The sequence below is a fragment of the Ylistrum balloti genome, unplaced genomic scaffold, assembly GCF_031769215.1.
Source record: "Ylistrum balloti isolate Yb309-2 unplaced genomic scaffold, AGI_CSIRO_Ybal_v1 Utg369708, whole genome shotgun sequence".
Taxonomy (NCBI): Eukaryota; Metazoa; Mollusca; class Bivalvia; order Pectinida; family Pectinidae; genus Ylistrum; species Ylistrum balloti.
In genome coordinates this window covers 14233-28907 of record NW_026781935.1, presented here as the reverse complement: position 1 = coordinate 28907, position 14675 = coordinate 14233, and the positions used below count along the sequence as shown (strand labels likewise).

At 36.1% G+C, this 14675-nt stretch overlaps 4 protein-coding genes across 4 annotated transcripts; 2 read left to right on the top strand and 2 right to left on the bottom strand.

The window, feature by feature from the left end:
- Window positions 1-4548: 4548 nt before the first annotated feature.
- On the bottom strand, window positions 4549-5871 carry LOC132565262 (regulatory protein AtoC-like). Its single transcript, XM_060229899.1, has one exon. The coding sequence runs from the start codon at window positions 5869-5871 to the stop codon at window positions 4549-4551; it is 1323 nt and encodes a 440-aa protein (XP_060085882.1).
- A 3256-nt stretch (window positions 5872-9127) lies between these two features.
- On the top strand, window positions 9128-10387 carry LOC132565261 (DNA gyrase subunit A-like). The gene has a single exon (XM_060229898.1). The coding sequence runs from the start codon at window positions 9128-9130 to the stop codon at window positions 10385-10387; it is 1260 nt and encodes a 419-aa protein (XP_060085881.1).
- A 52-nt stretch (window positions 10388-10439) lies between these two features.
- On the top strand, window positions 10440-12473 carry LOC132565260 (DNA gyrase subunit B-like). Its single transcript, XM_060229897.1, has one exon. It carries the CDS (start codon window positions 10440-10442, stop codon window positions 12471-12473), a length of 2034 nt encoding a protein of 677 aa, XP_060085880.1.
- A 1683-nt stretch (window positions 12474-14156) lies between these two features.
- LOC132565259 (ribosome-recycling factor-like) lies at window positions 14157-14675 on the bottom strand. Its single transcript, XM_060229896.1, has one exon. The coding sequence runs from the start codon at window positions 14673-14675 to the stop codon at window positions 14157-14159; it is 519 nt and encodes a 172-aa protein (XP_060085879.1).

Genomic DNA, 14675 nt, shown 5'->3' with positions numbered 1-14675 from the left:
ATAGAGGATCAACATAGGCCTGCCCCGAAACAAATAAAGCAACAGTAAGACCTGTGCCTGAAATAACTCCTGCTATGAGAAGGCTTTTATAACCAACATGATCGGGAAGATCAAATTTAAAAAAGACTTTAGCAACAAAACAAAAAGAAAAAATGCCAATGGGCTTTCCAAGAAAAAGAGCAAAGAAAATCATAGCTGTTAATCCATTGATTACCCCAAAACTGACACCTGCATTCGCAATACCAAAAAAAAACAATCCGATATCCACTTTGTTTTTAAAAACATGTTCAAACTTATAAAGGGGCGCTTCTTCTTTATGATCTGTCCCTTTCCCTTTAGACGGAAGAAAGGGAAGGATAGGAACGAGTGCCAGTGCGGGATGCACATGAGTGAGAAGTAGCCCAATCCATGAAGGAATACCAGCTAAAATAAAGTAGGCCCAAATATTTTGAACATTTTTCTTTCTTAAACCCATGGCTATGAATATAGCGACTAGGTTTATCAACAAGAAAATCGGTTCCACTGTATATTCAGGGGATGGATAAAACACTGCGATAATAATCAAACCAATGGCGTCATCTGCAATTGCCAAAAGTAGCAGGAAACTAATCACTGGATGCTTTCTGCCAAAAATCATTCCCGCAAAAAGCCAAACTAAGGCAATGTCCGTAGCAGTAGGCACACCCCAACCATTGACAATGTCTTTAAAAGTAGCTTGTGCTAAAAGATTATCAAGTGGAAGTGAGAAAGCAAATAAGAAAAAAATCCCAATAGGTCCCAGAATACCTCCCAAAGTTCCAAAGAGTGGATTAATCGATTTAGAAATGGGATTAAGAGGACCACCCTTCAAAAAAGCAGTCGTGATTTCAATACTAGCAATTCCAAAAAAGAAAACCATAAAAATGTCATTTACCAAAAAGTAAAAAGTAATTTTATGTCCAAGGAAAGTGAAGCCTGGCAAAAAGTCATGGCTGATGAAGTTTAGATAACTTATTTCATTGAAACTTTCCCCATCATAATTATTCCAAAACAACGCAATGATAACTCCTATTATTAAAGGGATAGAGAATTCAGTTAATATTTTATTAATTCGTTGTAGTGGGCTCATGGTACATACTAGTTAAAGTAAAAGAATCTTAAAATTATATTATAAATTACGGATAATTGTAAGATATTTAATTCTATTAGGGAAGTATTAGTGAAATCAGTGAAAATTTAATGAACTGAAAAAAGTAGAGTTTAGAGAATAATAAGTACATAAAACCTGAAATCAGGATCTATGCACTTATTTATTATTTAAAACTATTGATTACCAACCGTAATATGCTTTAAATGCATAACAAGTCGAAAGTTTAATATTTTCATGAGAACTATCATCGACATTATCACCCCACAAGCCATCATTGCCTATCTGTGAAATGATTGTAATACCAGCACCTTTTTCATTATTCAAATATTTTCCATAAGCATTGTAGTAAGATACTCTCTGGGGTGGGCCTGGATGCCATGAAGCCTGTCCGTTGCATTCTAAACCACCATTGACAATATCTATAATAGTCCCTATTCGAGCCGCAATAACTGATTCATCAGTAGTTTCTCCTTGAGCAACAGGAATTATTCCACCATCTTTTCGTTGAGGTAACCCTCGATCTTGCGTAGAAGTGGAAACATTTGTAATATTCCCCAACATCACATCATGAGAAGACGGTTTAGGGCCTTGAGCCGTCATCCAAAACCAAATTGCCGACATCAATGAAATTTCTCCGTCTGTAGCAACATAGTCTGGTCTAAGAAGCAAAATGTTTTCTGCAGTGATTCTGTCGGGAAAAAATCTATTGTTATATAACCACTGGGAATAGGCTCCATAGTTATAGTTCCAGGACAACTGAATAGGACCTCTTCCGTAGTAAGAACGACCTGTGGCTGGAATAAAAGATGATGCTCTATCGACATATTGTTGAGAAGGGCTTATCCCACTGCTATCAGTAGAATGTCCTACTTCTTCCACCCAATAAAGTGCACCTTTCCAAACATTTCCTACACCTACTTCCTCTTCAGCCCACGGAGGTGTGGCACCCACCCAGGATCCTGATGTTTCTCGTGCCGACTTGGCAAAGAAAGCCACGAACTCTTCTGCTTGTAACTTTTTGGATCCTTCATTTAAAAACTGAGGGTACTGATTATTCGAAGCCCAAGTGTTATAAAGAAGCACTGCGTTAAGAAAGTTGTTTAGTGAAAAAACATCTTTACTTCCGTCAGTCATCGCATAAGGAGGTTTATTTCTTATACCCCCATTTTCAACATATTTTCCACTTCGAAGTGGGAAAAACCAATCCCAATCATTAAGATCAATTTCCCTCAAAAACTCATACCCAGTAGCAGGCAAAACGGTAGGAATATTGTCAATCGCTGGTCCCCGAATAATATTCGGTTCTGGTGGAGCAGGAATAGCTGGTGGATTAACAACTGTTTTTTTCTTACCGTCATCTCCATTATTTCTATCAACACTATCCTCATCAATTTTATCAATATGCCTTACCACATCATTGACTTCTCGCACTGCTTGATTAACATCTGCACAACTACTGTTGGTAGACCAGGGAGTTTCCCATGCATTGTTTGGATATGGGTCTGGCGGTTCATTACCTCTACTCCAATACTTTGCCCTATAACATTTATTATTATGCTTAACATACGCTCCCGCTGTATAGGCAATGGCTTCATTCCAACCCCGAATGGGAATGCTATCTAATTTATTACCATTGACATCAGTTTCAGCAAGCAATTTCCATGGTCCGCTTTCGGGAAAGGTTGGAGCATCACCGGATGACCACCAAGCATTAATAAAGACACCACGACTACCCGATCCGTCTGAATAAAAAACTTTATTTCCTGGTTTGTCATATGTTGTGTTACTATTCCATTCAGCTGGTTTATTCGCAGCAATTATTTCTTTAGTAACATCCTGTCCCTTGCCATCACGATCTGTCATTCTACTCTGATACTCTTCTACGGCAGATGTAGACACTTCTAGAGTTGCAAGTGAGCTACCAGACGATGAAAAGGATTCAACAGAAGAATAACTTTGCTGAGCAACCAGTGTTAATTCTGGTGGCTGACCAACCTGTGTCCCTAATTCCACTGTACCATCATCTAATAGTGTTTGGCTGCAACTAGTAATTACTGCAATCATCATTATTAAAAACAGTATTAAAGTAAATATTGATACTTTTTTCATTTTTTAAATGCCTTTTATATAAAAACTATAAATTTACTATAATTTTAGTATATTTTTCGAATATTATTTCGTTTTTCTCAAAATTTTTTGTTGCTTTTTATAAAAACTAGTGTTTTTAACTATATTTTAGTGTTTTTTTTGCAACTAGTAATTACTGTAATCATCATTATTAAAAACAGTATTTTATAAAAACCATAAATTTATCATGTTTTTATACTTACACTATTATATATATATATAGATAGTAAGTAAATATACTAAAAATATGAAAATCAAACGTGATACTAGAAAATATATTAATAGCAGGTGGATTCGTAATATTTTCTTCAATAATTACAGGTATTTTTACTTTGATTTCTTCCAATGATATTATAATAAAAATTTGTCCTTCGCCAAAAAAAGCATATATAGATATATTAAATAACAATAAAGTTCATTTAGGAGATAATATTTTTCCAAATACATGGGGAACTCCTTACAATCCTTTATTGATAGAGATGACAGAGATTTACCCTCAACCTAAAAATGGACTTGCATTTTTTTACAAGCTAAATCGTGATTTCATAGCAGATTTGGGAGGACCTACTCAAATTGGACAGCGATTAGTAGACAGTATTTCGGAAGTAATATTAAAGTATGATTATAGTGCATATAAATATATATTTGCAGTTGATATTGGTGAAAGCCGTTATGAAGAATTAGTATTAAAGTATAAGGGAACATCTCAATTTGTCGATCTAGGAGCAACTGCTTTGATAGCAAGTGAGGAACTTGAAGGTAATTATTACAATAGGTACGTAGCTATTGGTTTCGCGAAGTACTTTACCTTAGAAGCTGAAATGGCTCGTAATGGAATTGATGTAAATAATAGTCAACTTCGTGCAAAAATTTTACTAAAGTCGTTTCATGGAGGCATTAGAGAAGGTCAATCTGAAAATTTTTATCTTAAAATCAATGAAAAACCATATCCAGTTCCCTCAAAAACAAGCTCAATGAGAGATCCTGATGAAGTAGTTATAGATTTCCCTTTTTCTGATTTAAATTTAAATAAACCAAATTATATATACAGCTATGTTTTGCCTTGGACTGAAGAGTTACCTAAACTAGTTGTAAATGGTCAAACAATACCAACAGTACATTTCAGAGATATTGGTATAATGAAATTATCTATTCTTATTGAAGAAAAACAATAGAAGATGAGCATTTCTCAATCTGCAATTCAAAATATCATCAAACAAATTCTCTATGAAGAAAGCTTTAGAGTTAAAGTTATTGCACTTAATCAATGCAGAGTTTTATTATATTTCTTATTAACTGTTTCTATAAAGTGTCTTCCTACCAATACCTAAGACCTTAGCTGCTTCGCTTTTATTTCCATTGCAATAACGAATCGTTTCATCAATTACTTTTTTTTCTATTTCTTCAAGAGTTTGTCCAAGTGTGATTTCAATAGTCTCTTTAACCTTAATGTCCTTTTTGATCTCGGCAGGGAGGTCTTTAATCGTGACTTTGCCGGTTTGGTTGAGGACAACAACTTTTTCAATTACATTTGAAAGTTGACGGATGTTCCCTGGCCAATGATAATTATCCAAAGCTGAAAAAAACTGAGGTGTAACATCCAAGTGTTTTTTATTGGCTTTGCAAAAAGTCTTAAAAAAATGGCTTGCTAAAAGTATGACATCTTTCTCCCTTTCACGAAGCGGGGGGACATAGATGTCAATGACATTCAGGCGATAAAAAAAGTCCTCACGAAAATTTCCTTTTTCCACTTCCTTTTTAAGGTCTTTATTAGATGCCGAAATAATACGTATATCCAAAGGAATAGGTTGTCCACTTCCAACCCTCTCAATTTCTTTTTCTTGGAGTACTCGAAGGAGTTTAACTTGAATATTCGTAGGCACCTCACTAATTTCATCAAGAAAAAGTATTCCGTGATTAGCTTGCTCAAATCTACCAACTTTGTGGCTATCGGCGCCTGTAAAAGCTCCCTTGACATGCCCGAAAAGTTCACTTTCCAGCAGAGTGGGTGAGAGTGCTGCACAGTTGACTTTGACTAAAGGTTGATTTCTGCCAGAAATTGAGTGAATGGCGTCACAAACCAATTCCTTGCCAGTTCCACTTTCTCCGCAAATGTAGACATTCGCCTTTGAAGGTGCCACCCGTTCAATCACCCCTGTTAAATGCTTGATCGCCTTCGATTCACCGATGATGCTTTTGTGCATTTCATAGGCATTCAGCTTGACAATTAAAGTTTGATTCTCTTTTTCAATATTCTTTTGCTTAAGTGCTCTTTGGACAATGAGTTCTAATTTCTCTAGATTAATCGGCTTGGTGATGAAATCATAGGCCCCTAAACGCATGGCATCGACAGCAAGTTCTACACTGCCATGACCCGTGATGAAAATAACAGGGATGTCCTTTTCAAGTGTAATGATTTTTTTAAATAAATCAATGCCATTGGTTTTCGGCATCTGAATGTCTAGAATGGCTAAATCCACCGATTCATTCATAATCATGAAAAGACCATCTTGACCGTTGTTAGCCATCAGGGTTTTGAAACCATTGCTCATTAAAGACTGATTAAGACCTTCTCGGATATTCTTTTCATCATCAACAATTAAAATGGTAGCCATATTCAAATAATTCTATCATTACTGTTATTAGATAGTATAATATTAGATTGAAAAAACTGTTCTTTGACTTTTCTTACAGGGTTTGGAAGCCAACCTTGCTTTTTTTTTTCTTATTTGCAGTCCCTCCACTTTATGCCCAAGAAGTTGAAGAAGTTGCTAACTTGAAAGAAGCCCAAGGCAATGCACAAGCCACAATCGTGACAGAAACTAGTGAAGTTTTTTTCGGATCTACAAACACGGATCCCTCACCCATGGAGTTTTATGAAAGAACCACTTCCGTTCACCCTCTAAGGCGTGCGGATATTCTTTTTTTTATTTCCATTCCCTTTTCTATCTTGTGGACAGACTTCTTAGTCCAACGATTTAGAGATATATCTTTGATTTCAGCTTTCTTTGAGGGAGCCCGAGGAGGAGACCTACGAGTTTCCAATTTCTCATATAACCACGACAACTATCCCTCTGCTGTTGCCGATCCATTTTATCTTTTCAAATGGACCAATGGAATACTGTGGCCAATCATCATTGTGGTCAACGACTTACTTGAGAGAATCCACGACCCCAAGGTATGGGAGAAAGAAAAACAAGCCATGAAAGGAAACCGTTTTAACTTGAATTTAATCAATCACAATTTCCACTGATTTGAATTTCATTCATAAACTAATACCTTGAACCAACTTGTAACCGTTTTTGAAGATAAAGACTTACTAGTAGTCAATAAGCCAGCAGGTATTTATAGCCACAGGAATCACCCTGGACACTTCGTAGAAAACTTAGTGGAAATTTTCAGTGAAAAAATGGATTTTGACAATGAAGACATCAAACAGGGCTTAGTTCACCGCCTTGATCGAGATACATCTGGATTAGTGATCCTCGCCAAGAATCCTAAAGCACTCAAAGAATTGCAAGCTATTTTTAAACAAAGAAAAGTTGTCAAGAAATATCAGGCATTAGTTCATGGTCATTTTTTCCAATCTGAAAAACTACTAATCAATTACTTAACTAGAGACCCAAATAAACGCACTAGGATGAAAGTAGTCAACTCCGAATTAATAAATTCTCCGCATTCTCCCGACAAAGCAAGGAGGGCAGAGACACTAGCTCATCCCCTTGCCTATTATCAAGATGCTACTTTGCTGGATATTGAAATTTTCACAGGTCGCACCCATCAGATTCGTCTACAATTAGCGAAATTTGGCTACCCCATCATAGGCGACACCTTCTACGACAACAGTAGGTCTCATAAAAATTTGACACCAAAAAACAATGATGAACAAAAATACCCTTCTTTGTTTCTTTGTGCCTATTTTCTTGAACTAATGCAACCTATCACAGGACAAGTACTTTCTCTAAAAATTCCACTACCAGACTTCTTTAGAGAAAAATTAAAAACACAGAAAAAATTCGAACTAAAAAGCCATTCATAGATGCATTTCAATACGCAAACAAAACTCTATGGTGTCATTGGTCATCCTGTGAAGCATTCTCTTTCACCATCGCTATTCAATCAAATTTTCCAATCTCACAATCTAAACAATGTCTATCTTGCTTTCGACAATCCTCACATAGAAAAACTCATTTCTTCTATGCGCAATTTAAACATTCAAGGTTTTTCAGTGACTATTCCTTTTAAAGAGAAAGCCCTTCCATTCCTCGATAAGGTGGATCCCTTAGCTCAAGCTTTAGGGTGTATTAACACTATTGAAAACCGTGAAGGCACATTGATAGGTTATAACTTCGATGGCTATGGAGCACTTCTTGGATTGGATGAGTTTTACCTTCTCAAAGGAGATCATAGAAACCATTGGCATACAAAGAACTTCTTGTTAATAGGTAGCGGGGGAGCAGCACGAGGAATTCTCATAAGTTTGGTAAAAGAAAAGTTATTCCAAGGCAAGATCACATTGAGTGCTCGCAATGAAAAAAAAGCTGTTGATTTAATTGAGCAGGCACAAAGGATGAGGTCCAACATAGAGATTAACTACCTTCCCCTAAGCCAGCTTCAATCACCTTATCCCATGGAAGGTATCGACATTGTTCTTCATACCACCTCTGTCGGTATGGAACCAAATACTAATGAAAGCCCTTTATTGAATAACAACATTCATTCTCAAATGATCGTATACGACATTGTCTACAAACCCGAAAAAACAAAATTGTTAAGGCAAGCTCAAGAGAGGGGAGCTTCTACTATTACCGGACTTAATATGTTTTTGGGACAAGCTCGTCTTCAGTTACAGACATGGACATCTCTTTACCCTGATTTATCTCAAATGAGGGAGTATTACCGAAAAGCCGTTTCTAAATCTTGAACAATCCCATATTCTGGAATACAATACAACTCCTTTCAAAATATGATAGAATAAAACAGAACTATGGCGAAGAAACCCCCTACAACCATTTAGAATCTTCTATTAGACATGCATTTCTTACTTCGAGTAACTACTAATGTTGAAAGTAAGGATAGGAATACACCGCGATGGGGGATCTCAGTGAACCTTAATATTCATTTGGAGTCCCTTACCAAACAGTAATTTTTTTTAAATTGACCGACAAATTTCAGATTCCAAAACACCTCCAAACCCAACCATTCAATATCAAAAAGCATTCCCATGTTTTTGTAGCCGAAGGAGCACGCCTCGTTGGTGATTTAAGATTATCGAAGGGAGTGTCCATTTGGTTTAATGCCGTTTTAAGAGGAGATGTTAATTACATTGAAATTGATGAATACACTAATATTCAAGATAGTTGTGTTATTCATGTCACTAATCATCATCCATGTGTTATCGGGAGAATGGTTACCGTAGGTCACCATGTCAATCTCCATGGTTGCCGTATAGAAGAAAAGTCCTTAATTGGCATTGGTGCCATTCTTCTCACTGGATGTAGGATCGGAAGGGGGTCGGTAATCGCAGCAGGTGCTCTTGTGAAAGAAAATGAGGAAATTCCCCCCATGTCTCTAATGGCTGGAATTCCAGCTAAAAAAATCAAAACTTTATCCGAAAATATTGTAATTGAACATGAAAAATGGGCAGAAAAGTATTATCAATTATCTAAAGCCTATTCATCTTAGAAAAAACTCCTGTGCATCTCAAATCTCATAAGGTTCGACATTAGATTTTACGCACTTTACTATTATTAATTTACCTAAGCAGTGAAAATGGCAGAAAAAATAAAAAAAGTAGATTTAAGCGATCAAATCAGTTTAGATCAAAAAAGGTATTCAAGGTATGTTTGCGATTCTCGTGCCATTCCCAATATGATTGATGGACTTAAACCGGTACAAAGAAGGATTTTGTGGACTATTTATAGCTCTCCGATTAGAGAACATTTCACTAAAACAGTGAAAGTTGCCGGCATGGTCATGGCCTACCATCCACATGGTAATGCCTCTATTGAGGATGCCATTAGCCAAATGGTTCAAGACTTTCCCTTTACCAACAATTATCCCTTGATCAGTGGATCTGGCACTTTCGGAGACATTCTTGACGCCAAAGCCATTGCCTCCCCCCGCTACACTGAAGTAAAAATTTCTGCCTTTGCCAAAGACATCGGCTTGTTTGAATCCACTCCCGACATCGACTATGAAAGTAATTATGATGAAACTTCAAAAGAACCAATTTACTTTGTGCCTAAAATTCCTCTCATCCTACTAAATTCGGTTCGAGGCATTGCAACTGGATTTCGATCCAATATCATGTCCCATAAATTATCTGATGTCGTTGATGCCATGACTCAAGCCTTGAAAAAAAAATCTATTCCACCCATATCCCCTTGGTATAAAGGATTTAAGGGTTATCAAAACTATCAAAAGAATGAAGAAGGACAATTTTTTTTAAACACAGGATTTGGCTTTAGCCAAGAAAATCATCAGTGGTTTTTAACGGATGCACCTCAAGGATGGAATCGAGAGAAAACCATCACCTATTTAGACGAACTTATGAAAGAAAAAGAAGAAATTCGTAACTACCTTGATCTCTCTAAAGATCGTTTTAAGATTCAACTGATTTTTAAACGTGGTGAGAAAATAACCCAACCAAAACTTCAACAATTATTCAATAAAGTGAATAAAGAAATGGTGGAGCAGAACGTTATCAATTCCCAAGGGAAACTTAAAAAAATGTCCACTGAGGAAGTCATTAAAGAATTTTGCAACATCCGTAAAATCCACCTTATCAAACGGTTTCAAAGATTAGCTGGTGTTGAAAAAGAGAAAATTGATAAACTAAATGAATTGATCCGTTTCATCAAAGAAAAGTGGAATCAAAAAGTTGTTTCAATCAAGAGTAAAAAAATGCTCGAAGAAAACCTCAAAGAACATCAATTTAGGCACTATGAATGGCTGTCTGAAATTCCTATCTATCGCCTCACCGCTGAAGAAGTGAATAAATGCCTAAAGGGAATTGATGAAGCAAAGAAAAAACTTAAAGAATTCACCATGCTTTGTGAAAAGGATAGAAAGCTCGTCGAATTTATCATAGAGGAAATTCAAATGTTAAAAAAGTGGGATCATGAGTAAGCGAATTTTCAGAAAACTTTCGAATGTCGAACATGTACGTCTTCGTACAGGCATGTGGTTAGGACAGAACTCCCCCTCTCTTTTTGAGCAACATTTTTTTAAACTAAAAAAAGACGGTGCTTACGACATATCCCATCAAGAAATTCAAGATGTTCCTGCCAAGCTAAAATGCTTAGATGAAGCCTGTATGAATGCCATCGATGAGTACAATCGAAATCTCATTGATCGTAAAATCCCTTCTTCAAGAAAAATGACTACACTCTGGGTGAGCTTATCCCAAAAAGGGAGGCGTGTTAAAGTCGTTGACAATGGAAGAGGTATTCCTTCCAAGAATGCCGAACAAGTTTTCCTTCACCTTATGTATGGTGAAAATTTCGATGACCAAGCTCGGAAAGAACATATCACTGGTCAAAACGGAGTTGGGATCTCCTTGGTGAGGATTGTTTCCAAATATTTCAAAGTCCAAACCTCCCATCAAGGAGAATCTTTTTCCAAACTATTCACCATATCCGACACATTCAAAGAGGCCTGCGAAAAGCTCAAAATTCCTTCCTCTTTACAAGAAAAACTTTTTCTTCATTTTGACGAAAATGGTAGCATTAAAAATTTTAGCAAATTAGAAGGGAAGCTAATTAGTCAACTTCAAAAAACTGTGAAGAGTAATGGAATGGGAACGACAACAAAACAAGTGGACAAAAATGAACATGGTACTTCCATCGAATTTGAACTTGATCCCAAATACTTTTCTAATGAAAATACTTCATTTAATGAAAAATATACTGCACAGTATCTTCAAGATCTAGCAATGATCAATCCAGGTCTAGAGATTGTTCTTGAAACAGAAAAGGATAAACAGGTCTTTTTTTTCAAAAAAGGATTGGAAGATATTTTTAAAAACACCCCTCAGCCTTACTATCATTTAAAATTTCAAACTCCCAAAAAAGATTTTACATTATCATCCATTCTTGTTGGTGAAGAAGGCAAAACCCTTTCTTGGGTAAATAGTAACTTTGTTTCCTTGGGAGGATCCGCCATCGAATATTTAGTCAATCGTGTTTGTGATGAAACACGGAGGAAGCCGACCATTGTTGCTTATGAGAAAAGATTAAAAACCAGTGCTACTCGAAATGATGTTCGAGCTTGTTTTCACATGTATAACAATTTTAGGTTATCAGCTCCTCGATTCAAAAGTCAAGATAAATCCTACCTCATTAACGATCTAAAACAAGAAATCAGAGAAGTGATAGACACACACCTCGATAAAATTATTAAACGACTGGGACTTGTCAACAAGATTAAGGAGGAAATGAGTCGACGCGTCAAGATTAAAGATATAGATTCTGCACAAAAAGATTTAAAGAAGACCTCATTCACTTCTATTCCGAAATTCATTCCTTGCACTCCAACTTCAAGTAATGAAATCAAAACCTTGTTTATTGGAGAAGGCGACTCTGCCATTGCGGGACTTCGTCCTGTTCGTCAACCGACCATTCATGGGCTTTTCCCTCTCCGGGGGAAACCCCTTAACGTCAAGGGGCTTTCTTTGTCTAAAGCCTTGGCTAATGAAGAATTGAAGAACATTGTAAGCATTCTAAAACTCCCATTTAGTGACAAGATTCAAAATCCGAAAGACCTTACCTTTGATCGCATTGCTATCATGACTGATGCCGATTATGACGGCTACTCTATCCGTTCTCTTATTTTAAGCTTTTTCTTTGAATATTGGCCGGAGCTTTTTAGTTTTAATATGATCTATATGGTAGAGGCGCCCCTTTATGAAGTAGAACTGGAAAACCCAGACAAGAAGAAAAGAGTATTCTATTGCATAGACGATAACGAGTATGATGTTCTCATCTCCAAAGCAAAAAAATCTGATTGCCAACTCATAAGAAAGAAACGAAACAAAGGATTAGGAGAAACAAGCAGAGAAGGAATGAGTTATGCAATCATGAATGGGCTTATCTGTATTGGGGTCAAGGATATCAAACAATGCCGAAAAACACAAGACATTTGGTTTCACAAGGACAAGGCACATTTAAGAAGGAAAGAAATTTCAGATTATGTCAGTTTGTTTTTCGACGAGTAATAACAAACCGAAGAAGCTAAGAAATCAGTGATAAAGAACCAGGATATAGTAAAGGACAAAATTCACTAAAATAATGCTATCCGTTCGATCATAGAAACCTCCATGACCTTTTAAAAAGGCACCAGAATCCTTTAATCCTAACGAGCGTTTATGAAGAGAAGCGATTAAATCCCCTAATTGAGCAAATAAACCCAACAATAGTGAAATGCATACAGCTAATAAGTGATTCTTAAATAAACTGATTTCCCAAAGTTCATTGAAAAAATATTTGAGTAAGGTGGAAGTGATTATTAACGAAATCGTGGTCGACAAAATTCCACTGATCAAACCTAGCCAGCTTTTTTCCATGGACACTTTAAGGTTGATTTTTTTCTTTCCCCATTTTTTGCCGAATAGATAAGCAATTGCGTCGTAAAGCCATCCTAATAAAAAAGCATAGAATAAATAGAAGTTAGCGAGGTAACGAAGGTTTTGATCTATTTCGCCTTGAAAAAAAAATTTAATTTTGAAGATATGAAAAAAAATAAAAGTTACATAAAAAAAAGTAAACAATAAGAATTGCTGAATTTTAAAGCTGGAAGAAAAATCTTTATAAAAAAAAATAAAGACAAAGGAAAGTACAAGAAACTCTAATGCCATGACGAACAATAATGAACTCCCCTCCCATTCTTTTAAAAAAAAACCATTCATAAAATCATGACTTGTAAAATAAAGAGACTGAATAAGAAGGGCACCCAAAATAAAAGCCATAGAGACTTTTCCTAATCCTCTTGAAAGTTCTGGATGAAAACCATGGAATTCCCGAGTGAGACAAAAGCTGGCTAAGAGAAAAAAGGCAATACTAAAAAATGATGAATTGATGAAGACAAAGCCAAATATTAACGGAAGAAAAATAAAAGCAGATTTTATTCTTGAAATGAGGTTTTGATCTTTAATCAAAGCCTTCCCCCATACCTTCTCTCCCTTCGATAATATTCATCAATTGCCTCATCCAATTCCTTCGGTCCAAAGTCTGGCCATAATGTATTCGTAAAAAAAAATTCTGTATAGACACTTTGAAAAGGGAGGAAATTGCTAATTCGATATTCTCCACTTGTTCTAATCAAAAGGTCTGGATCAGGAATCCCTGCGGTGTCAAGACACTGACTGAAATAATTTTCATCAATATCGCTAATTTGAACTTTCCCGTCTTGAACGAAGTGAGCGATTTTTTTAACAGCACGAAGGATTTCCTCCCTTCCCCCATAGCTAAGAGCAATTTGGATAAGATGTTTTCGGTGTTTAATTGAAGTTGCTTCGGATTTCTTTAAAACTTTCACAATATGATCTGGGAAACGGGAAATATCCCCAATAATCTTAATCCGGGCATCCTTTTCTATCAAGACATTAATTTTATTTCTACCTTTAGGATTTTCTGGAAAATCGTCCACATTAAAATATTCAAAAAGAAGATCGAATAGAAAACTTCTTTCTTCTTCGGAGCGTTTCCAGTTTTCACTTGAGAAAGCGTAAAGAGAGATGACCTCTATCTCCCTTTTAATGCAATGTTCCAAGATGTTTTCAAGTGTTATAAGACCCTGCTTGTGGCCTTCAGAAAAATGGAGGTTTTTAGACTTCGACCACCTATTGTTTCCGTCCATGATGAAAGCAATGTGTCGTAATTTTTTCATTAAGAAAAAATTATTAACTCACTAAATCTTTTTCTTTTTCTTTTAAGCTATGATCGATTTTTTCAGAGAAAGAATCAGTGGTTTGTTGAATTTTTTTAAGAGATGTTTCTTGAATATCCTCGCTGATTTCTCCTGATTTATTTTTTTCTTTTATTTCATCATTAAATTGGCGTCGAATACTTCGGATGGAAATACGAGCATTTTCTGCTTTCTCCTTGGCAATCTTAATGAACTCATGTCGACGCTCAGTCGTGATAGGGGGGATATGAATATAAAGCTTATTGCCTTCAATTCTGGGGTTAAATCCCATGTTGCTGTTTCGAATACCTTTGTCAACACCTTGAACCGCACTTTGATCCCAAACAGTAACCAATAAAGTATTTGTGTCTTGCACCGAGATAGAAGCGACATTTTTTAAAAGCATACTTTGAGAATAAATCTCAACTTTTAAATTCTCTAATAAGCTTGGGTGAGCTCTTAAAGACCTTATGGATGCGAATTCCTTTTGAAGGTTTTGCAGTACTTTCTCCAT

Bases quoted from the DNA above. Each gene is read 5' to 3' on its own strand.
- LOC132565262 (XM_060229899.1), bottom strand. From the start codon at position 5,871: ATGGCTACCATTTTAATTGTTGATGATGAAAAGAATATCCGAGAAGGT.
- LOC132565259 (XM_060229896.1), bottom strand. From the start codon at position 14,675: ATGGAGAAAGTACTGCAAAACCTTCAAAAGGAATTCGCATCCATAAGG.
- LOC132565260 (XM_060229897.1), top strand. From the start codon at position 10,440: ATGTGGTTAGGACAGAACTCCCCCTCTCTTTTTGAGCAACATTTTTTT.
- LOC132565261 (XM_060229898.1), top strand. From the start codon at position 9,128: ATGATTGATGGACTTAAACCGGTACAAAGAAGGATTTTGTGGACTATT.